Below are 24,989 nucleotides of genomic sequence, written 5' to 3'. Positions count from 1 at the left end.
CAACATATATGCACACATATATTTAAACATACATATAAATTGTTTTTAATAACTTTTGTTACTAAATAGGCCATGAAAAAGTGCTGAGTACACCATAGGGAGGAAATGTTAAAGAGATATTTCTAAACCTATGTAAAATTAAAGCCTTTTTTGTCTTGTAACAAAATAGTCATTTAAATTTATACAGCCCTTATTTAGAATTTCTTTTTCAAAAACCAACTAGTTTCAGAGGCTCCTGGGTGGCTTAGTGAGTTAAGCATCTGCCTTCGGCTCAGGTCAGGATAGAGTCCTCATCATATCTGGCTCTTTGCTCAGCGGGGAGCCTGCTTCTCCCTCTGCCTGCCGCTCCCCCTGCTTGTACTCTCATGCTCTCTCTCTCTCTCTGGCAAATAAATAAATAAAATCTTAAAAAAAAAAATCAACTAGCTTCATTTATAGAAAAGTTAATTAGTCCAAGCCAGCACTAAGCAAAATCATGAGACTATTAAAGCAATACTCCTGATAATTTAGGAAAGGAATTCTTTTCTCTAAATTTGGGAGTGCAATTATGAATGCGGTATTGAAACTCAAGTAATTTTTCTGATTTTAATGAGTATAGCCCCTTCTTATTGCATTAAAAATTGAATTATGAGGATATCTATCAGAGACAGGGAGGCAATACAGTATAGTAGAAAGTCTACTTAGGCTGAGAAACATAATTGTTAAAAATTGGACCCAATGTATTTTTTAATATGGGCTTTCATTGCTTTTGGCTAAAACAACTTGTTTTGTCATACTTAGAAATGTGACTTTCAATTTTAAAAAGAAATCTTATGTTAATAAAATCAATAACATTTTTTTAAAGGTTTTGACCTTGACTTGGCATTGGTAAAATCACTGATTGGTTTCACAAATTTCATTCATTTTTGCCACATGCTTCAGCACCCGTGATGAGCAGTGATAAAGAACAGTGTGCGTCTATCAGTGATAAAGAACAGCGTGAGTCTATCGGCTGGTACTCAGTAATTGTTTTCTGAATGAATTGTTTTCCTGTGGAGTTGCAACAGTGTAAATTTGTTAGATCTACCTGGCCTGTGTATGTTTCCCTTATCCAGTATTATCACAATTTCAAGTATTTACTTTTAGTATTTCTTCCTCATGACAATCTAGTAGAATTGAAATTCACATGCTCTATTCTCCCCTAGTCAAATAAAGGGCATAGTACTCAAAGTAAACCAACTGATTTCTTTTTGGAATTTGAAACTTGAGCAAAATGACTATGAAACGCAGTAAGTTCAGTAGTGATCCTATCCAGACTGATAAGACTTCTGTCCTGGGTTCCTTCAACCTGCTTCACAAACTGGAATTAGCCTGGTCTCTGTTCATTCTCAAACCCATTCTTCAGTCAAACTGATTCTGAGTGCCTCCACTAAATTTCCTTTTGCATAAATTAAACAGAGCCAGTTCCTACTGCTTAAAACCAAAGTACACGCAGTATAGCAAAGTAGTCAAAACCGAATCTGCCTGTGTTTAAATACTCCCTTTGTAATTTAGTTGCAGTGTGACTTTCGGAAAATTATCCACCCTATCTTTAAAACAAAGATTCTAAAAGTATCTCCCTTATAAGGTTGCTCTGAGGATAAAATGAATTAATACACATAAACACAAAGAACAGGGCGCCTGAGTGGCTCAGTTGGTTGGGCGACTGCCTTCAGCTCAGGTCATGATCCTGGAGTCCCCGAGTCCCGCATCAGGCTCCCTGCCGAGCAGGGAGTCTGCTTCTCCCTCTGACCCTCCCCCCACCTCATGTGCTTTCTCTCTCTCTCAAAAATAAATAAATAAAAAAATCTTAAAAATAAAAAAAATAAAAAAAACACAAAGAACAGATGCTTGCCACAGAATAAGCACAATATGTTTTGTTATTATTATTCCTTAAGTGATAAAAGTACCTTCAATAGCTTTAACTAATTTTATTTAGAGTAAGAATAGTCCTAATATTAAGAAAGAATACACACGGGCGCCTGGGTGGCTCAGATGGTTAAGTGTCTGCCTTCGGCTCAGGTCATGATCCCAGGGTCCTGGGATCGAGTCCCGCATCGGGCTCCCTGCTCCTTGGGAGGCTGCTTCTCCCTCTGCCTCTCTCTCTCTCTCTCTCTGCCTCTCTCATGAATAAATAAAATCTTTTTAAAAATTTTTAAAAATTAAAAAAAGAATACACATTACAACCTAAATTGTACCTAACTATATTCTCTTGGCAAATTTGATGATAGTCTTAACTTTTCCTTTTTCTTTTTTTAAAAAGATTTTATTTATTTATTTGACAGAGAGAGACAGCGAGAGAGGAACACAAGCAGGGGGAGCCGGAGAGGGAGAAGCAGGCTCCCCACTGGGCAAGGAGCCCAACACGCGATCCCAGGATGCTGGGATCATGACCTAAGCCAAAGGCAGATGCTTAATGACTGAGCCACCCAGGCGCCCCAATAGTCTTCACTTTTTCAAAGACAGTTTTTTAATGATTTTAAGCAAAGTGATAATATCGTTAGTAATGATCATGATGGATGAGTCAAAATTTCCCATATACTTCTATGGGCTTTTCAAATTCACTACTTAGTCATTTGAATTAATCATGTAAGTTATAAACACAAACAAGCTGACAAGTGTACTTACCCTGAAGATCTTATGCCTACCTGGGTAGTCACTATTTTCAATAACTAAATAATGAAAAATAATGAACCATATTCCATTCCTCTACAATACTACTTAATTCTTTAATCTAGAGAATTATACTTGCTTTCAACAGATGTATAAAAACCTAACACAATTTCACTAAAATTAGTCTAAAGACATTACTTCAATCCAAGGAATTTTTTTTAAAGATTTTATTTATTAGAGAGACACAGAGAAAGGGAACACAAGCAGGGGGAGTGGGAGAGAGAGAAGCAGGCCCCCTGCTGAGCAGGACCCTGGGATCATGACCTGAGCAGAAGGCAGACACTTAACGACGGAGCCACCCAGGCGCCCCAATCCAAGGAATTTTTTTTTAAGATTTTATTTATTTATTTGACAAAGAGAGACACTGCGAGAGGGGGAACACAAGCAGGGGGAGTGGGAGAGGGAGAAGCAGCCTCCACCGAGCAGGGAGGCCCATGCGGAGCTCTATCCCAGCACTCTGAGATCACGACCCGAGCTGAAGGCAGACGCTTAACCATCTGAGCCACCCAGGCGCCCCCCAAGGAATTTTTTTTAAGTTTTTATTTTATTTTATTTTATTTTTATTTTATTTTAATTTCAGTTAGCTAACATACAGTCTAATATTAGTTTAAGGTGTACAATATAGTGATTCAACACTTCCACCCATCAGCTGATGCTCATCGTGACAAGTGCACTCCTTAATCCCCAGCACCCATTTCACTCATCCCCCTACCCACCTTCCCTCTGGTAACCAGCAGTTCTCTATATTTAAAAGTCTGTTTCTTGGTTTGTCTCTTTTTTAACTTTACTCGTTTGTTTTCTTAAGTACCACATACGAGTGAGATGACACAATATTTGTCTTTCTCTGACTTATTTTGCTTAGCATTATACCTTCTAGTTCCCTCCATGTCATTGCAAATGGCAAGATTTCATTTTTATAGTTGAATAATATTCCATATTATGTGGAATATTTTTATATCTCACACCTTCTTTATCCATTCATCTATCAATGGACACAGGCTGCTTCCATAGCTTGACTACTATAAATAATACTGCTATAAACACAGGGGTGCATGTATCCCTTTGAATTAATGTTTTTATATTTTGGGGGCAAATACCCAATAGTGTGATTGCTGGATCATACAGTTCTTTTTAATTTTTGAGGAAACTCTATACTGTTTACCACAGTGGCTGTACCAGTTTGCATTCTCATCAACAGTGCATGAGTGTTCTCTTTTTTCCACATCCTCCCCAACACTTGTTGTTTCTTGTGTTTTTGATTTTAGCCATTCTAACAGGTATGAGCCACTATCTCATTGTAGTTTTGACTGGCGTTTCCTGATGATGAGTGATGTTGAGCATCTTTTCATATGTCTGTTGGCCATCTGTATGACTTCTTTGGAGAAATGTCTTTCATGTCTTCTGCCATTTTTAAATTGGATTATTTGTTTTGGGGGTGTTGAGTTTTATAAGTTCTTTATATATTTTAGAAACTAACCCTTTATTGGATATGTCATTTGCAAATATCTTCTCTTATTCCATAGGTTGTCTTTTAGTTTTGTTGTTTCCTTTGCTGTGCAGAAGCTTTTTATTTCGATGTAGTCTCAATAGTTTATTTTTGCTTTTATTTCCCTTGCCTTGGAGGACGTATCCAGAAAAATATTGCTACAGCTGATGTCAGAGACATTACTGCCTGTGGTCTCTTCTAGGATTTTTATGGTTTCAGGTCTCACATTTAGGTCTTTAATCCATTTTAAGTTTATCTTTGTATATGGTGTAAGAAAGTGGTCCAGTTTTCCCAACACCATTTGTTGAAGAGACTGCCAACAGTTGGATATTCTTTCCTGCTTTGTTGAAGATTAATTGACATAGCCATGGGTTTATTTCTGGGTTTTCTATTCTGTTCCACTGATGTGTGTGTCTATTTTTGTGCCAGTACCACACTGCTTTCATTACTACAGCTTTGTAATATAACTTGAAGTCCAGAATTGTGATGCCTCCAGCAATTTGCTTTTCTTTTTCAAAATTGCTTTGGCTATTCATGGTCTTTTGTGGTTCCATACAGATTTTAGAATTGTTGGTTCTAGTTTTGTGAAAAATGCTGTTGGTATTTTGATAGGGATTGTATTAAATGTGTAGATTGCTTTGGGTAGCACAGACATTTTAACAATATTTGTTCTTCCAATCCATGAACAGGACATGTCTTTCTATTTCTTGTGTCATCTTCAATTTCATTCTCAGTGTTTTATAGTTTTCAGAGTATAGTTCTTTCACCTTTTTGGTTAGGTTTGTTCCTAGGCATCTTATTACTTTTTGTGCAATTGTAAATGGGATTGCTTTCTTAATTTCTCTTTCTGCTATTTCATTACCGGTGCGTAGAAATTCAACAGATTCCTGTACATTGATTTTGTATCCTGTGACTTTACTGAATTAGTTTATCAGTTCTAGTAGTTCTTGGCTGAGTCTTTCAGGTTTTCATTATAGAGTATCATGTCATCTGCAAATAGTGAAAGTTTTACTTCTTCCTTACCATTTTGGATGCCTTTTATTTCGTTTTGTTGTCTAATTGCTGTGGCTAGTACTCCCAGTACTATGTTGAATAAAAGTGGTGAGAGTGGACATCTTTGTCTAGTTCCTGACCTCAGGGGAAAAGCTCTCAGTTTTTCCCCATTGAGGATGATGTTAGCTGTGGATTTTTCATATAAGACTTTTATTATGTTGAGGTATGTTTCCTTTAAACCTACTTTGTTAAGAGGGTTTTTTATCATGAAGATATTGTACTTTGTAAAATGCTTTTTCTGCATCTATTGAAATCATCATATGGTCCTTATTCTTTCTTATTGATGTGATGTATCATGTTGATTAATGTGCAAATATTGAACCACCCTTGTATCCCTGGAATAAATCCCACTTGATCGTGGTGAATGATTTTTTTAATGTATTGTTGACTTTGGTTTGCTAGTAACTTATTGAGGATATTTTGCATCTATGTTCACCAGGGATACTGGCCAGTCGTTCTCTTTTTTAGTGGTGTCTTTATCTAGTTTTGGTATCAGGATAATGCTGGCCTCATAGAATGAATTTGGAAGTTCTCCTTCCTTTTCTATATTTTGGAATAGAGAAGAATAGCTATTAACTCTTCTTTAAAAGTTTGGTGGAATTCGCCTGCAAAGCCAGTTGGTGCTGGACTTTGTTGGGAGTCTTTTGATTACTTATTCAATTTCTTTGCTGTGATCACTCTGTTCAAATTTTCTATTTCTTCCTGCTTTAGTTTTGGTAGGTTATATGTTTCTAGGAATGTATCCATTTCTTCTAGGTTGTACAATTTGTTGGCATATAGTTTTTCATAATATTCTAATTGTTTGTATTTCTGTGGTATTGGTTGTTATTTCTCCTCTGTCATTTGTGATTTGATTTGAGTCTTTTCTCTTTTTTTCCTGATATGTCTAGCTATAGGTGTATCAACAGAACCAGCTCCTGGTTTCGTTCATCTGTTCTACCATGGTTTTTTAGTCTCTAGATCATTTATTTCTGCTCTAATCTTTATTTTTTCCTTCATTCTGCTGGTTTTAGGTTTTGTCGTTGTTCTTTTTCTAGTTGCTTTAGGTGTAAGGTTAGGTTGTTTGATAGTCCTATATTGCTAAACACTTCCCTATTAGAACTGCTTTTGCTGCACCCAAAGCTTTTGGGCTGTTGTGTTTTCATTTTCATTTGTTCCCATGTACGTTTTTTTCTTTTATTTCCTGGTTGACCCATTCATTGTTTAGTACCATGGTATTTAACCTCCATATATTTGTGGTCTCCAGATTTTTTCTTGTGGTTGACTTCTAGTTTCATAGCATTGTGGTCAAGGAATTTTTCAATTTTTCAGCTTTGATCAATTTTTATGTAGCCTTTATGAGAATATTGTCCACTACATATATATATAGGTTTCTCTGACCTCCCGTTAAAAAAACGGTAAATAGGCTGTTAATGCCTGTAAAGATTAATAATCCTAATAACTAAAACTGCAGTAAAGTTTAAAGTGATTTAATTGGTTTTCTCTACATACATAGAGCTCTATACACATTAGAATAATTTGTGATAAAAGAGCCAAGATGTCCATCAACAGATGAATGGATAAAGAAGATGTGATATATATATATATATATATATATATATATATATATATATATATATACATACATACACAATGGAATATTATGCAGCCATCAAAAGGAATGAGATCTTGCCATTTGCAACGACGTGGATGGAACTGGAGGGTGTTATGCTGAGTGAAACAAGTCAATCAGAGAAAGACATGTATCATATGACCTCACTAATATGAGGAATTCTTAATCTCAGGAAACAAACAGGGATGCTGGAGTGAGGGTGGGGTGGGAGGGATGGGGTAGCTAGATGATAGACATTGGGGACGGTATGTGCTATGGTGAGTGCTGTGAATTGTGCAAGACTGTTGAATCACAGATCTGTATCTCTGAAACAAATAATGCAATATATGTTAAGAAAAAAAAAGAAGATAGCTGGAGGGGAAGAATGAAGGGGGGTAAATAGGAGGGGGAGACAAACCATGAGAGATGATGGACTCTGAGAAACAAACTGAGGGTTCTAGAGGGGAGGGGGGTGGGGGAATAGGTTAGCCTGGTGATGGGTATTAAAGAGGGCACATTCTGCGTGGAGCACTGGGTGTTATGCACAAACAATGAATCATGGAACACTACATCAAAAACTAATGATGTAATGTATGGTGATTAACATAACAATAAAAAATTTAAAGAAAAAAAGAATAATTTATGATATACTCTATTATTTCAACATCCTTTGCTTAAAGCCAAAGCCAATTCAATTAAAATGAAGTTTTGTTTGCATGACATAATTCTGATTTTCAAATACATTAACCAATTCAATGGCCATGATATTATAAAGACTTTCAAATTACATGGGCACACATAGCTCATTAGCCCATATAGGCCCATATAGAGCTGTTCATATATGAACCTACTTGGCTGCTCTGATTTAGTTTTAATAATGAGATGAAGAGGCCAGTTGTCAAGTTTGCTGCTAATCACATGTCAGCAAATAGCTTCAATTCTTTGGGAAGCAACAACAAAAACAGATTGGTATCACTTGCCTGAGAAAGCCAAGAACATTTTAAAGAATAATATAAATAATTTATAGCATTGTTATTAAAACTTTAATATTACATACTATATCATGGTAAAGATAATTTTATTAAGATGACTAAGAAACAGTTAAGGACATAATGTTTTTGTTCTTTTTACCCCTGTGAATTGGTTCAAGCTATTTTCTTCTTTTACACAATTTTATTACTAAATGCAAAAACTCTATCCAAAGAAAATGTTAGGATTCATTGCTTTCCAAATGCAAACTTAAATTTTAACAAACTTAATCCATGAAAAACAAGGTTAGAGGAAAAGAAGACAGTATCTGCATAATTAAGAGTGAAGTGTACAGGTGCATGTGTGTGCACATGTGTGTGGTCTAAAAGATTACATTAAAACTTCGAGGCATTTAAAATAGGAATAATTTAAAAATAGTATTTACACACAACTTTTTACAATTACATTTACTAATAAAAGGCATAGCTGCTCATTTCCCTCTTATTTCCTTATGGAGACCAATTTGAAAACCTTTGGGAATAAAGTTAATTTCCCTTAAAATAATTAATTCATTAAAGTAAATTTTAAAGATAAAAACAAGAAGAAACTTCATACATTCTTCAAATCTATTTTGCAACCTACCTTTCAATTTCTTCACTATGACCCCAAAATAAATCAATGGGATTATAAAACTCACTTTTTAAAAAACCTATGGCATCTTTCTTAAGATATTTTTACCTTTTTTAGTCACAAAGATAAGGTATATAATACTTAAAAAACTAACTTAAAGTTACACTAATAGTTTGTGTGTACAGATACAAATTATATTTATAATTATGAAGATTATTTCCAGACAAGTCTTCATTCTAAAAACATTCTACTATGAAAGGAAAAAATGTGGTAATTTTAAATCATATGAAACCTTCAGTATTCAAACTTTAATTTAATAAAGAAAAATAAATCTTTCTGTAAGTCTTTGCTTTAGAGGAAAGTGATATACAAAAAAATAAAACATAACTAAGAAATGGTTGGATATGTTTTTACTTCATTTATTAAGTCTTATCAGCTACTCATTACAAAACATAGTCACCTGATACAGTAATTATGAGAACACAACAGGAAAGATTTTCATCAATCACCAAATCAAAATAATAGTTAATTTGATGTTCTAGTTTTTTTTAATAAAGATTTTATTTATTTATTTGACAGAGAGAGATATAGTGAGAGAGGGAACACAAGCAGAGGGAGTGGGAGAGGGAGAAGCAGGCTTCCCGCTGAGCAGGGAGCCTGATGCGGGGCTTGATCCCAGGACCCTGAGATCATAACCTGAGCCGAAGGCAGATGCTTAACTACTGAGCCACCCAGGCGCCCCTTCTATAGTTTATTTTTATTATTACTTTTTTGCATTCTTTCTACTGGTAATGATCAATGTGATCATTTGTTCAATAGAAGGTTAGGGTACTTTTAGAGCTAGGTGAATCCTTCAGTTCATAATTGTATTAATTTATCTAGAAACATATTACCACCTCTACACAAAAATCAGCTTACTGAATTCCCAAAACACAGAAATTTACTAGTAACTAAGGGCTCACCTATAGGAGATCATGAACTTCTTTACAATTTTCTTAATACTGTTTTAAAAATTATTTCTTTCTGGACACTTAATCATTTGCTTCCCAAAATCCTGCCTTGACACAGTGACCATTTTGTTTCCTGTCTTGCCCATAGAATTAAGTTACACAAAAGAAAAATGATTTTAATAAAATAAGATTAACTTAATTACTGAATATAGTACTTTGAATAAAGGTCATTTGAAATACATAGAAATAAGAATGTTTAGGAAAAAGATTATTTTTAAAATCAATTATCTAAAATACATTTAATATTCTGTCAGAATGGGCATAAAATATCAATTGTACATATCAATATATACAAATATTTTAATGCAAAATTTAATGCTTTGAATTGTCAGAAAAAACACTGTCACTATAAAATATCATTTTAGAAGGTTTTTAAGAGGTTGTCATTCACATTAACAAAATACTCAGCAGTGACTAAAAATTTGTTTTCATTTTTTCTAAGACTGTAAGTATCTGATGAAATTTTAAAGTGGAATAAAATAAAACACATTTTATGTTGCCTTTGATCTTTAACTTGTAGCCTTATCTCCCAGGTCAGAGGACACATTATTCAATTTCACTATATTTTGTGTAAAACCACTGTAGCGTTGAAGATGACTTTCAGTACAAATGTCATGGTACTTAAAGCTAAACCAGAATCTAGTTTTTCAGCTTAATTAAAATCATAGTTTAAAATAGTCTGACAATATTATCTTTATTCTTTCCAGTTGAACAGCGACAGAATTTTCACATCTTTTATTCAATCAAGCTTAGCAATCTTTCTCTGGCTCTTTTATTTTCTAATACATCAAAAACAATTTCACGAAGCAAAACAGTTACTTTATTTTTCTGTATTTAATAAGAAGTGATCTCTCATTTCTTACTTCTCATACATACAATATATAAACTTCACTCAAAAATTACTTTTACTTGTCTTATAGTCTGCTCCAAAGAAGGAAGATTGAAATAGCATAAGTCCACCCAAAAAGCCCTCAGAAGATTTAAGTGGATATGGGAGAATTCTGCTCGATCAAAAATACAGAAAAAAATTCTTCTGAATCAAATAGGGATAGGAAGAGAGGATATCAAAGTAAATATTCCATAAAATATTATGCTATAAAAATGTAAATATTAATTTTTAATATACTATAGAAGAGGAAGACACAACAAACACTTGTTGAATGATAAAGAATGAGTACCATATCCCAAGTGTCATATTCAAATGCAACTTCGTATTATTTTAATTTTTCAGGCAATCATTAATAACTACATGTTTGCATAAATACCTAGAAAAGATAATAAAATAATAGGTTTTGTTGTTCTTATTTCCTTGTTCTTTGATATTAAAATAAGCTCTCTACCAATAATCTAGGAACTGGGTTAAATTATTTTGTAATATGTAAACACTATGTAATCCAGAAATAAATTTGTGAAGTAAATTCATTTAAGCTATACCTGAAACGGTAATTCAGTCCTTTAAAGGAAATATTAATACCCAGTTTCAACTTATTTTAATATAAATGCCACATTTACATTGACAAAGATACTACAATATTATGTGCTAATCTGGGGAGTGGGTGTATATTTTGTAATCTTACCATTTCACTTACTTTCTTCTGTAAAGAATATTTAGAAACCTTGAAAAAACAAAGAGAAAATTCATTACAATTCTGCACTTATCTGTTACAAATTCCTCCTGATATTAAAATTGTATGCTATAAAATGTGGTGCTTATTTCCTATGCACTATTTTTTCCTTGGGACATTTTTTTCAAGGTGTTATTTACCATAACTTTCTTCTGTATAACAAAAACAATATATTCACTAATTATTCAACACATATTTATGGAGCACCTACTATATACCAGTCACTTTCCTTAGGACTCTGGGATACGGCACTGAACTAAACAAATCCCTGACCTTTAGAAGCTTTCTGTCTAGTGGGGGTACTGGTAGACAGACAATAAAATATAGGTAAAAAGTACAAAGGTTAGAGAGTGACAACTACTATGATGGAAAATAAAGCAAGCAGGATAGCAAGAGCAGTCCAGGAGAGTTTGCTACTTAGTATCAGCTCTTCATTGAAGAAAATTTGATAAAATGAAAAAGCATAGGGTAAAAAGTTTTAAACAAACCATCTCACAACCCAGAAATAACAATCATTAATACTTTGATACTTCGTTATTTTTCTATGCATTTATACTTTAAAAGAGATCCAGTGGGGAGGGAATAATAATATATATACTATTTTTTATAGTATAAAAAATTTTTTATACTATATAAATTTTTACTTAATATATGACAAGCACCTTTTTATGACAAATTAATCTACAATGCAACTTTTTAATGGTTACATAGTATTCCACTGTTTAACTTAACTAATACCATAGTTTACCAAATCACTCTCATTTTTGTAGGTTTACCCAGTTTGCAGTTTTATGAAACTATTGTGAAATAAACATGCATGTACCAAGAACCATAGTTACTCATTTTAGCAGAATAAATTCCAAGAAGCAGAATTCTTAGTATTTGTTCCTTTTCATAGACTTTTAACAATTCTTACATAGTCCTCTAGAATGGCTGACCAAGTTAAACTCCAACAAGCTGTGGATGAATGCTCATTTTCTTAAACTGTTTATATTTGTTAAATTTTAAGCCAAAATAATTACTTCACATTTCCTATTCTGAACTCAATCTAGCATTCTGCCTTGAATAAGCTGATAATTTTATTTCATTTTTGTGGAATAGGTCATAGGTGATTAATTTCTTCAACAAATATTGAATGCATACTATAAGTAAAGCATTAATATACACATTGGGGGTACAATACTGAACCAAAAAAAATCCTGTCCAGATTAAATTCTGGGGATTGTAGAAAATAACCAATATAAATAAGTTTAAATATATGGTCTATTAAATATTGCTAAGCACTAAAGAAAAATAAATCAAGGAAGGAGATTACATAAGATGCCCAAGAAAATACTGAGATGGCATCTCTTGAGTCAAGACTTGACAGGAGTGAGGAAGAGAATTTCAGCAACTGCAAAGGCCCTAAGGGTAGGAGAACATTTGGAGTGTTCATAGAACAACAAGAAAGAGTAATTGGAGCTTCTTGCAGACATGTGTCTGCCCTTGTTTCACGGGCTTTCCACACAGCATGACCCCCAAACACCAGTCTTTGATCCTGCCTCAAACAAAGAAACTGAGACTGCCTCCTGCCTCCAAGCCAGAGGAGATATCGATCTCTCATCACTCGCTGAAGGGAGAAACAGAATAGCAAGAAGCAACTGAACATATTGATGAAGTACAAGATGAAATAGACAGACTTAATGAACAAGCCAGTGAGGAGATTTTGAAAGTAGAACAGAAATATAACAAACTCCACCAACCATTTTTTCAAAGAGACTGGAATTGATTGCCAAAATCCCAAATTTGGGGGTAACAACATTTGTCAATGATCCACAAGTATCTGTACTGTTTGGAAGGAAGATGAAGAGGCACTGCATTATTTGACAAGAGTTGAAGCGACACAATTTGAAGATACTAAATCAGGTTACAGAATAGATTTTTATTTTGATGAAAACTCTTACTTTGAAAATAAAGTTCTCTCCAAAGAATTTCATCTGCATGAGAGTGGTGATCCATCTTCAAAGTCCACTGAAATCAAATGGAAATCTGGAAAGGATTTGATGAGACATTCAAGTCAAACACAGAATAAAGCCAGCAGGAAGAGACAGCCTGAGAAACCAGAGAGCATGTGCATCTGCTTTACTGACCATTCTGATGAAGGTGCAGATGAGTTAGGAGAGGTCATTGAAGATGATATTTGGCCAAATCCATTACAGTACTACTTGGTTCCTGATATGGATGATGAAGAAGGGGAAGGAGGAGAAGACAATGATGATGAAGGACTGGAAGATATTGATGAAGGAGATGAGGATGAAGGTGAAGAAGATGAAGATGATGATGAGGGAGAAGAAGAAGACGAAGGAGAGGATGACTAATGAAACACTGATGGATTCCAACCTTCCTTTTTGAATTTTCTCTAGTCCCTGGGAGCAAGCTGCAGTCTTTTTCCCCCCCTCCTCTTGTGTTTATTTGCCCTGTTTTTTGAAACCTCTTCTCTCTCTTTATACCATGGTTCTCAACTTATTTTGGAAGGAAATACCTTGAGCAGAATACACTGGGAAAAGAATCTCTCCCCCTTTCTATTCCAAATTCATTTTTTTATCATTCATTTTTTTATTTTATTATGTTATGTTAATCACCATATATTACATCATTAGTTTTTGATGTAGTGTTCCATGATTCATTGTTTGCGTATAACACCCAGTGCTCCATTCAATACATGCCCTCTTTAATACCCATCACCAGGCTAACCCATCCCCCCACCCCCCTCCCCTCTAGAACCCTCAGTTTGTTTCTCAGAGTCCGTAGTTTCTAATGGTTCGTCTCCCCCTCTGACTTCCCCCCTTCATTTTTCCCTTCCTACTATCTTCTTCTGTATTTTAACATATAATGTATTATGTTTCAGAGGTACAGGTCTGTGATTCATCAGTCTTATACAATTCACAGCACTCACCATAGCACATACCCTCCCCGATGTCTATCACCCAGCCACCCCATTCCTCCCACCCCCCACCACCCCAGCAACCCTCAGTTTGTTTCCTGAGATTAAGAATTCCTCATATCAGTGAGGTCATATGATACATGTCTTTCTCTGATTGACTTATTTCGGTCAGCATAATACCCTCCTGTTCCATCCACGTCGTTGCAAATGGCAAGATTTCATTCCTTTTGATGGCTGCATGATATTCCATTGTATATATATACCACATCTTCTTTATCCATTCATCTGTCGATGGACATCTTGGTTCTTTCCATAGTTAGGCTATTGTGGACATTGCTGCTATAAACATCGGGGTGCATGTACCCCTTCGGATCACTACATTTGTATCTTTGGGGTAAATACCCAGTAGTGCAACTGCTGGGTCATATGGTAGCTCTATTTTTAACTTTTTGAGGAACCTCCATACTGTTTTCCAGAATGGCTGCACCAGCTTGCATTCCCACCAACAGTGTAGGAGGGTTCCCCTTTCGCCACATTCCCGCCAGCATCTGTCAATTCCTGACTTGTTAATTTTAGCCATTCTGACTGGTGTGAGGTGGTATCTCATTGATGTTTTGATTTGGATTTCCCTGATGCCAAGTGATGTTGAGCACTTTTTCACATGTCTGTTGGCCATTTGGATGTCTTCTTTGGAAAAATGTCTGTTCATGTCTTCTGCCCATTTCTTGACTGGATTATTTGTTCTTTGGGTGTTGAGTTTGATAAGTTCTTTATAGATTTTGGATACTAGCCCTTTATCTGTTATGTAATTTGCAAATGTCTTCCCCCAATCTGTCGGTTGTCTTTTGGTTATGGTGACTGTTTCTTCTGCTGTGCAAAAGCTTTTTATCTTGATGAAGTCCCAATAGTTCATTTTTGCCCATGCTTCCCTTGCCTTTGGCAATGTTTCTAGGAAGAAATTGCTGCGGCTGAGGTTGAAGAGGTTGCTGCCTGTGTTCTCCTCTAGGATTCTGATGGGACTCCTGTCTCACATTTAGTCTTTCATCCATTTTGAGTCTATTTTTGTGTGTGGTGTAAGGAAATGGTCCAGTTTCATTCTTCTGCATGTGGCTGTCCAACTTTCCCAACACCATTTGTTGAAGAGACTGTCTTTTTTCCATTGGACATTCTTTCCTGCTTTGTTGAAGATTAGTTGACCATAGAGTTGAGGGTCCGTTTCTGGGCACCTTATTCTGTTCCATTGATCTATGTGTCTGGTTTTGTGCCAGTACCATACTGTCTTGATGATGACAGCTTTGTAATAGAGCTTCAAGTCCGTAATTGTGATGCCACCAGCTTTGCTTTTCTTTTTCAACATTCCTCTGGCTATTCGGGGTTTTTTCTGGTTCCATACAAATTTTAGGATTATTTGTTCCATTTCTTTGAAAAAAGTGGCTGGTATTTTGATAGGGATTGCATTGAATGTGTAGACTGCTCTAGGTAGCATTGACATCTTCACAATATTTGTTCTTCCAATCCATGAGCATGGAACATTTTTCCATTTCTTTGTGTCTTCCTCAATTTCTTTCATGAGTATTTTATAGTTTTCTGAGTACAGATTCTTTGCCTCTTTGGTTAGATTTATTCCTAGGTATCTTATGGGTTTGGGTGCATTTGTAAATGGGATCGACTCCTTAATTTCTCTTTCTTCTGTCCAAATTCATTTTTATCCCTTCCTGTCACAACAAAATTTTATGGAATCAACACCCCTGTGCTCTGTGGGAAAAAAGAAAAATCTTCTGCTCCCTTAGCCCTGTGTAGTAGTGCACAGAATGCTAGTTTTCCCTCCTTTCTCTGTATATTGGGCTCAGAGATTACACTGTGTTTCTATGTAAATATGGACAGTTAGCACTTACCAACATGTATCTGTCTACTTTCTGTTGTTAAAAAAAAAAAAAAGGAAAAAAACTTTAAAAATGGGGTTATAGAACGTCAGCAAAAGGTAAGTTTGAGATGTTTAGGTAGGTTAAGTGGGGATTTTGACAACATTGTCTTCTCCTTTGGCATGTTTAATTGTGATGTTTAACGACACCCTGCAGGTTAAGTTGACACTTTTAAAATAAAATTCTCTCCTAATGAAGACCTGAGTCCTGCCACTCAATGGGAGAATCAGAAGAACCTATAGGATCTTATTTGGAATTGACATTCTCTACTATAATTTTGTTCCTGTTTCTTTTTAAATTTCTTTTTGTTTCTCTGGAAAGGAAAGATGATGCTCAGTTTTAAACATTAAAAGTGTACAAGTTGCTCTGTTACAATAAAATTAAATGTGTACACACACACACAAAAGAAAAACAAGAAAGCCAATGTAGCTGGAAGGGAACAAGCAAGGGGAAGAACAGCAATAGAGGAGTTCAGAGAAAAGTAGGAGGCAAGGGGGGCAATTCATTGTCGGTCTTGCAATACATGATATAGATTTAGGTTTTCACACTGACTGAGACAGGAAGACATTGAAAAGTTCCAAGCACAAGTATAACATAGCCTGACTTACTTTTTTAAAGAATCACTCTGTTGACACTAACAGCGGACACAGGTGGAAGCAGGAAAACCACTTAATAAGCTATTGTCATAATCCAGATGAAAGAGGATAATGAAAGAGGACTAGAGTTTAAATAATGAATGTAGTGAGAAGTGGTCAGATTCTGGATATACTCTGAGGGGAATGCTGAAAAAATTTGCAACAGGAAAAAAAGGGAACCATAATTAATGAGAAAAGACAAAGAAGCTTTCAGAAGGGGGATATTTTCTAAAACAAAAAAATCATGTTCATGGTTTTGAATATATCAAATTTCATGTCAATCCAGGTGGGATTTGGGGCTGGAGATATATATTTGAAAGTCCTCTGCACATCAATCCCATCTGAAAGACATGAGATGGTATGAGATCAGAGTATTTTTTTAAGTTTATTTATTTATTTATTATTTATTTGACAGAGAGAGATAGCAAGAGCAGGAACACAAGCAAGGGGAGGGGGAGAGGGAGAAGCAGGCTTCCCGCCCAGCAGGGAGCCCGATGTGGGGCTCAATCCCGGGACCCTGGGATCATGACCTGAGCTGAAGGCAGACACTTAAATGACTGAGCCACTCAAGCGTCCCTAGATCAGAGTATTTTTTAAAGCATACAGACAAAAGAAAAGTAAAAGGGTAGAAGTCATCTAGAAAAAAAAGAGGAAAAGAAACTTCAGAACACTTTCACTCTAATCCTGAATTTATTATTTGCTACTGTAATATTTAATTTTATGCGGCTACTTGACTGGAACAAAAGGTGCCCAGATTAAACATTATTTCTGGGTGTGTCTGTGAGGGTGTTTCTGGGTGACATCAGCATCCGAAGCAGTCAAATCAGTAAAGCAGACTGTGGTACTTCTCTGCTTCCATAATTGGGTAACCCAATCCCTCATAATAAATCTCTTCCTATAGGTATATACTACTGATTCTGTTTCACTGAACAACCTTCACTGACATAGCTACCATTTGCCAAAGGTAAAACTCATACATCTAGAGCATATTTACAAAATTCTTTCAAGTCACTGTTTGTTCTTCACACATTAACACCTCTGCATGTAATTCTTTCTGAATCATGATTCACAGCTACATTTTATCAACGTCTCTAGTGCACTTCCCACCTTAAAAAGCTACCACATAGTTACATTCCTATGAAACATAAATAGAATTTGAAAGTAATATAACTAGACTCACATGAAATCTTTTTATGGAGGCTATTATATATAATGACTTTTCATTCTAAAATTACATAGAAATGGATTATACTATTAAGATACAAGCATCTTTCCAATACAGAAACAAAACTATACTGACACTAATTAATTTATTAAGTACAGAAGACAATTTCAAAGATAAAGTGCAAATGTCTTCCTATTATAGTTATCCCTCACTTTATGAAAAATTTTATAAAAAGCCAACTATAAAATACATTTCTTTACAGCAAACCTTATTTTCCCATTAATTTTCTATTAACTGGCTTTATGTTATTTGGGACTGTAGTAAGGAACTATCAGTTTCCCTTTTGTAGACCTTGTTATTGTTTATATGTTTTTTAGTGAACGGCCATTAAAATTTCTTTATTTAGGGCACCTGGGTGGCTCAGTCGTTAAGCGTCTGCCTTCGGCTGAGGTCATGATCCCAGGGTCCTGGGATGAAGTCCCTCATCAGGCTCCCTGCTCAGCAGGGGGTCTGCTTCTCCCTCTCCCACTCCCCCCTGCTTGTGTTCCTTCTGTCGTTGTGTCTCTGTCAAATAAATAAATAAAATCTTTAAAAAAAAAAGAACTTATAAAACTCAACACCCCCAAAACAAATAATCCAATTTAAAAATGGGCAGAAGACATGAAAGACATTTTTCCAAAGAAGTCATACAGATGGCCAACAGACACATGAAAAGATGCTCAACATCACTATTATCAAGGAAAGGCCAATCAAAACTACAATGAGATATCACTTCACACCTGTGAGAATGGCTAAAATCAGAAACACAAGTAACAACAAGTGTTGGGGAGGATGTGGAGAAAAGAGAACACTCATGCACTGTTGGTGGGAACACAAACTGGTGCAGCCACTGTGGAAAACAGTATGGAGGTTCCTCAACAGTTAAAAAGAGAACTACCCTATGATTCAGCAATCACATTATTGGGTATTTACCCCAAAATTACAAAAACACTAGTTCAAAGGAATATATGCACCCCTATGTTTATAGCTGTGTTACAACAGCCAAACTATGGAAGCAGCCCAAGTGTCCGTTGACTGATGAATGGGTAAAGAAGATATATATTATATATATATATACATATAATGGAATATTATTCAGCTATAAAAAAAGAATGAAATCTTGTCATTGCAACGACATAGTTGGAGCTAGAGTGTACAATGCTACGCAGAATAAGTCAGTCAGGGAAAGACAAATACCATATCATCTCACTTGCATGTGAAATTTAAGAAACAAAACAAACAAGCAAAGTTTAAAGAGAAAGAGAGAGGCAAACCAAGAAAAAGACTCTTAACTATAACGAATAAACTGATGGTTACCAGAGGGAAGGTGGGTGGGGGGATGAGTGAAATAGGTGATGGTGATTAAGGGGTGCCTCTGTCATCAAGAGCACTGAGTGATGTATGGAATTGCTGAATCACCATGTTGTACACCCGAAACTAATATAACACTGTATGTTAACTATACTGGAATTAAAATAAAATTTAAAAGGAAGCTGAGTAAGGTGAGGAGGGCAACCCTGAAAAAGGGCAACCCAGTTCATGATGTCAGAGTCCAAGAACGGAAAAGAGGGCATCCATATTAGGAAGGAAGGCATGGCAAAATGGTAAACTGGTTGAATACAGGGTAGTTTATCAAAGAGGTAAATATATTAAGGGTAAAGAATGGCACATTTCTCACTGTAAGAGGAAAGAAATGTATAAATACAGAAAGGAAATAAACTAAAATTAACCTTGTGGTTTTGTATAATTGGAGGTAATGTGAATTCATGATTTTTGATATACATAGGTTGTTAGGGAAATAAACATTATAAATTATAAATAAACATAAATATAAATTATATTTATGTATATATAAATACATACCTAGATCTCTGTCCACCAAGAAAGTCTGAGAGCAGTGATGTATCAATAGTAATAAGTACAATAGTGCCCAGATCTTTGCTTCTACATACCATTTTCCACTAAAAGGAACCAGGGCAACATGGGATTCATTCCAGTGCAAGGTCAGGTAAATTACAAAATGATCCTGGCACATTTTGCTTTTATCTAAAAGCAGGAAAATGCTCAAAGAATGAAGACATATCTAAAGGATTCAGGAATCAGTTTTATGGACTTCCACTAGCCAAATCAAGGATAATTTGAGCAACAAAATAAATGATAGTCATAGATTTTAAATTAGGAAAATACATGTATAAAAATAAATTCAATACAGAAATAGAAGTCATTTTTAAAAGAACCAAAAAAAAAAAAAAATGTAAAGCTGAAGAATGCAATGAATGAAATGAAAAAATGCAAGAGAGAGCTTTAAGGCCACAGTGAATTGAAGACCTAGTGAACTCAAAGACAGATCATTTGAAATTATTCAATCAGAGAAGAAAAATGAATGAAAGAGGGTGAAGAAAGCCTAAAAGATTTATAAAACAGCATCAAAGGAATCAACATAAGCACTATGGGAGTCCCAGAAGGAGAAAAGAGAAAGGGGCAAAATAAAGCTTATTCAAAGAAATAATGGCTGAAAACTTCCCAAATCTTGGGAGGGAAATGGACATCCAGATTCATGAGACTCAGAGCACTACAAACAGAATGAACCAAAAGAAGAATACACAGAGACAAGTTATAATCAAGTTGTCAAGTCAAGGAAAAAGAGAAGTCTGACAGTATCAAGAGAAATCCAATTTGTCAAGTATAAGGGAACTCCAGTAAGATTATCTGTAGACTTCTCAGCAGAAACCTTGCAGGCCACAAGAGAGTGGGATGATATAGTCTAAGTATCAAAAGAAAAATCTGCCAACCAAGAATACTATACCTAGCAAAACTACCATTTAAAAAATGAAGGAGAAAGTCTTTCCCAAACAAAAACTAAGGAAATCAGTTACCACTTGACTTGCTTTATAAAAAATACATAAGGAAGTTCTTCAAATTGAAACAAAAACATGCCAAACAGCAATGCAAAAGCACATGAAAGTATAATTCTCATTTGTAAAGGTAAGTATATAGACAAATACAGAGTAATTCAAGACTGAATTGGTAGTACATAAATTACTTTTAACCCTTATATAAAAGTTAAGAAATAAAAATTTATTAATGAATACACAATATAAAAAGACGCAAACCTTGGCTATAAGAACAGAAAGTTGAGGGGGCAAAGTGTAGACTTCAGATAACCATAAAGATAAAAACCTATAATATACACAAAAGATAAAAAAAAAATCAGAGAAAAGCACTACAAAAACATCAAACTGAACAAAGGAAGACAAGAGATGTACAAAACTACTGCAAAACGGAAAACAATTTACAAAATGATAGCAGTAATTCCACACCTATCAATAATTACTTTAAATGTAAATGTATTAACCTTTCCAACCAAAAGGCAAAGAGTGACAGGATAAAAAAAGAAAAAAAAAAAACAAGATCAAATGATAGATAGCTGTTCCCGCTTATCTGTGGTTTCACTTTCCATGGTTTCAATTACCCATGGTCAACTGCAATTCAGAAGCAGATGATTCTCCTGATGTATCATCAGAAGGTTAACAGGAGCCTAACACTACATCATTCACCTCACTTCATCTCATCACATAGGCATTTTATCATCTCACACCATCAAAAGAAGAGAAGAAGGGTGAGTATGTATTTTTTTAAAGATTTATTTATTTGAGAGAGAAAGAGAGTGAGAGAGGGAGAGAGAGAATCTTCAAGAAGACTCCCTGCTGAGTGTGGAGCCTGCTGTGGGGCTCGATCTCACAACCCTGAGATCATGACCTGAGCTGAAATCAAGAGTCAGATGCTTAACCGACTGAGCCACCCAGGTGCCATGAAGGGTGAGTTTAGTATAATAAGATATTTTTAAAAAGAGAGGGGAAAAAAAGAGAAAAAGAGAGATCACATTCACACAACATTTATTACCATATATTGTTTATAATTGTTTTATTTTATTATTAGTTATTGTTAATCTCTTACTGTGCTTAATTTACTTTATCATAGGTATTTACGTATATAAAAAAACAGTATATTTAGGGTTCAGTACTATCCATGGTTTCAGGCATCCACTAGGGGTCTTGAAACATACTCCCCACTGATAAAAGGGGACTACTGTGCTTTCTACAAAAGACTCACTTTAGATTTAAGGACACAAATAGTCTGAAAGTACAGAGATGAAAGAGATATACCAGATAGTAACCAAAAATAAAACAGGGGTGCCTATATTTATATCAGACAAAACAGACTTCAGGTCAAAATCTGTCTGTGGAGACAAAAAAAAAAGGTCATGATATAATGCAAAGGAGTCAGTTCAATAGGAAGCTATAACAACTGTATATGCATCCAACATCTGAGCACTGAAGTATATAAAGTAAATATCAACACATCTGAAGGGAGAAACTGACAGAAATACAGTAATAGTAGGAGACTTTGATATCTCACTTACAATAATGTACAAAACATCCAGAAAGAAAATCTATCAAGCAACAGCTGACTTAAACCTCACTATGGATCAAATGGACCTAACAGATATATACAAAACTTTTCACCCTACAGCAGAAGGATACACATTCTTCTCAAGTACACATGAAACATTCTCCAGGATAGATCATGTTAGGTCACAAAACAAGTCTCAACAAATTTAAGAAGATCAAAATCATTCCAAGTATCTTTTCCACCTACAGTGGAATGAAACAAGAATCAATAACAGTAAGAAAACGGGAAAATTCACAAGTATGTGGAAACTAAACAACACTCTTGAACAATCGCTGTGTCCAAAAAGGGGGAATTTTAAAAGTATCTTTTTTTTTTAAGATTTTATTTATTTATTTGACAAAGAGAGAGACAGCAAGAGAGGGAACACAAGAAGGGGGAGTGGGAAAGGGAGAAGCAGGCTTCCCACCAAGCAGGGAGCCCGATGCGGGGCTCAATCCCAGGACCCTGAGATCATGACCTGAGCTGAAGGTAGTCGCTTAACCAACTGAGCCACCCAGGCACCCCTAAAAAGTATCTTGAGACACATAAAAACAATAACACATCATAACAAAACTTATGGGATGTGACAAAAGCAGTAGTAATGGGTGATTTTATAATGATAAATGCTTATATTAAAAAAAGAAATATATCAAATAAACAATCTAATCTTACATCTCAAAGAACTAGGAAAAAAGAGAACAAACTAACCCCAAAATCAGCAAAAGGAAATAATAAAGATTAGAACAGAAATAAATTAATAAACAGAAAAACAAGAGGAAAAAAAAATCAACAAAATTAAGAGTTATTTTTTTGGAAGGATAAGTGAAATCTACTAACCCTGAGCTAGACTACCAAAAGGAGAGAAGACTCAAATCAATAAAGTCAGAAATGGAAGGAGACATTACAGTGGATGCCTCAGAAATAAAAAGAAACAACTATACACCAACAAATTGGATAACCTGGAAGAAATAGATAAATTCTTAGAAACACACCTTTCAAAACTGAAGAAAAGATGAAAGAGAAAGCCTGAACATACCCATCACAAATAAGGAAATTGAATCAGTAATTAAAAACCTCCCAAGAAAGAAAAAACCCCAAACCAGATAGCTTCATGGATTAATTCTACTAAACATTTGAAGAATTAATATCCCAATCCTTAAATTCTTCCAAAATACAGAAGAGGAAGAAACACCTCCAAACTCATTTTATGAGGCCAGCACCACTCTGATAACAAAGTCAGGAAAAGATAATACAAGAAAAGAAAACTACAGACCAATATCCCTGATGAACATAGATGCAAAAGTCTTCAATAAAAGTCTAGCAATCCAAATTCAACAGCATGTTAAAAGTTCATACATGTGACCAAATGGGATTTATCCCTGGGCTGCAAGATGGTCCGGCATATGCAAATTAATAAATGTCATACATCACATTATCAGAATTTTAAAAATCCACAAGTTTATCTCAATAGATGTAGAGAATGCATCTGACAAAATTTAACATCCATCCATGACAAAAACTCTAAAAAAAATAAGTACACAGGTAACTTACCTCAACACAATAAAGGCCATATATAAAAAGCCCACAGTAAACATCACCATCAACTCAGTAGAAGGCACAGATGCTCATTCTTACCACTTTCTTCAACACAGTGCTGAAAGTCCTAGCCAGAGCAATTAGACAGAAAAAGAAATAAAAGGCATCGAAATCCAAAAGACGTAAAATTTTCTGTTTGGAGATGACGTGATCAGTTATGTAGAAAACCCTAAAGACTCAACAAAAGCATGTTAGAACTAATAAATGAATACAGTAATGTTGCATTACTGCATTACATGCATACATTGTATGCATTACATGCATACATTGCATACAAAACCAACATACAGAAATCAGCCATATTTCTATACACAAACAACAAACTATCCAAAAAGAAATTAAGAAAACAATCCTATTCACAACTAAAAAAATATTTAGGAATAAATTTAACCAAAGAGGTAAAATATTTGTACACTGAATATTATAAAACATAGATGAAGGAAATTTTAAAAGATTAAGTGGAAAGACATCCTGTGTTCATGGATAGAAGGATATTGTGAAAATGTCCCTATTATCCAAAGTGATCTACCAATTCAATGCAATCTGTCAAAATCACAATGTTAATCTCTACAGAAACAGAAAAAAAAATCCTAAAATTCATACAGAACCACGAAAGCCCCTAAAATCAGAAAATAATAGCTAAAGCAAACTTGAGCAAGATGAACAAAGCTAGAGGCACCATACCTCCAGATTTCAAAATATATTTCAAAGTTACAGTGATCAAAACAGTATGTTACTGGTATAAACAGACATACCGATTAAATGGATCAGAATAGAGAGACCAGAAATCCGTGCAACTACAGCTAACTGATCTTTAACAAGGGTACCAAGAACACACAACGGGGAAAAGATAATCTTCAATAATGGGTGTTAGAGAAAGTGGATACCCTCATGCAGAAAACAAATGAGACCCTTATCTCACACCATATACAAAATCTCATACTATATACAAAAATCAACTCAAAATGAATTAAAGACTTAAACATAAGACCTGAAACCATAAAACTACCAGAAGAAAAAACACAGGGGAAAAGCTCCTTCACATTAGCACAAGCAGTGATTTTTTTGGATAGGACACTAAAAGCACAGGCAATAAAAGCAAAAATAGTCTACTAGAACTACATAAAACTAAAAAGCTTCTGCAAAGGAAATAATCAATGGAGTGAAAAGGCAACCTATAACAGGAGAAACATTTGCAAACC

The 24,989-nt window shown here is 34.9% G+C and overlaps 1 protein-coding gene and 1 pseudogene across 1 annotated transcript in view; one reads left to right on the top strand and one right to left on the bottom strand.

The window, feature by feature from the left end:
- The window catches only part of CCDC73 (coiled-coil domain containing 73), a 115,337-nt gene that overhangs the window by 55,847 nt on the left and 34,501 nt on the right, over positions 1-24,989 (bottom strand). Inside the window, exon 6 of the mRNA XM_028087708.2 lies at positions 11,008-11,046. Within this exon, the coding sequence (XP_027943509.1) occupies positions 11,008-11,046 (39 nt within the window). The remainder of the gene's footprint in view (positions 1-11,007; positions 11,047-24,989) is intronic.
- LOC114196906 (protein SET-like) lies at positions 12,566-13,412 on the top strand (annotated as a pseudogene).

Source organism: Eumetopias jubatus, unplaced genomic scaffold, assembly GCF_037043125.1.
Source record: "Eumetopias jubatus isolate StellerSeaLion01/CBP00866 unplaced genomic scaffold, mEumJub1_p1.0 scaffold_13, whole genome shotgun sequence".
NCBI lineage: Eukaryota > Metazoa > Chordata > Mammalia > Carnivora > Otariidae > Eumetopias > Eumetopias jubatus.
This window is presented reverse-complemented; position numbering and strand designations above follow the sequence as displayed.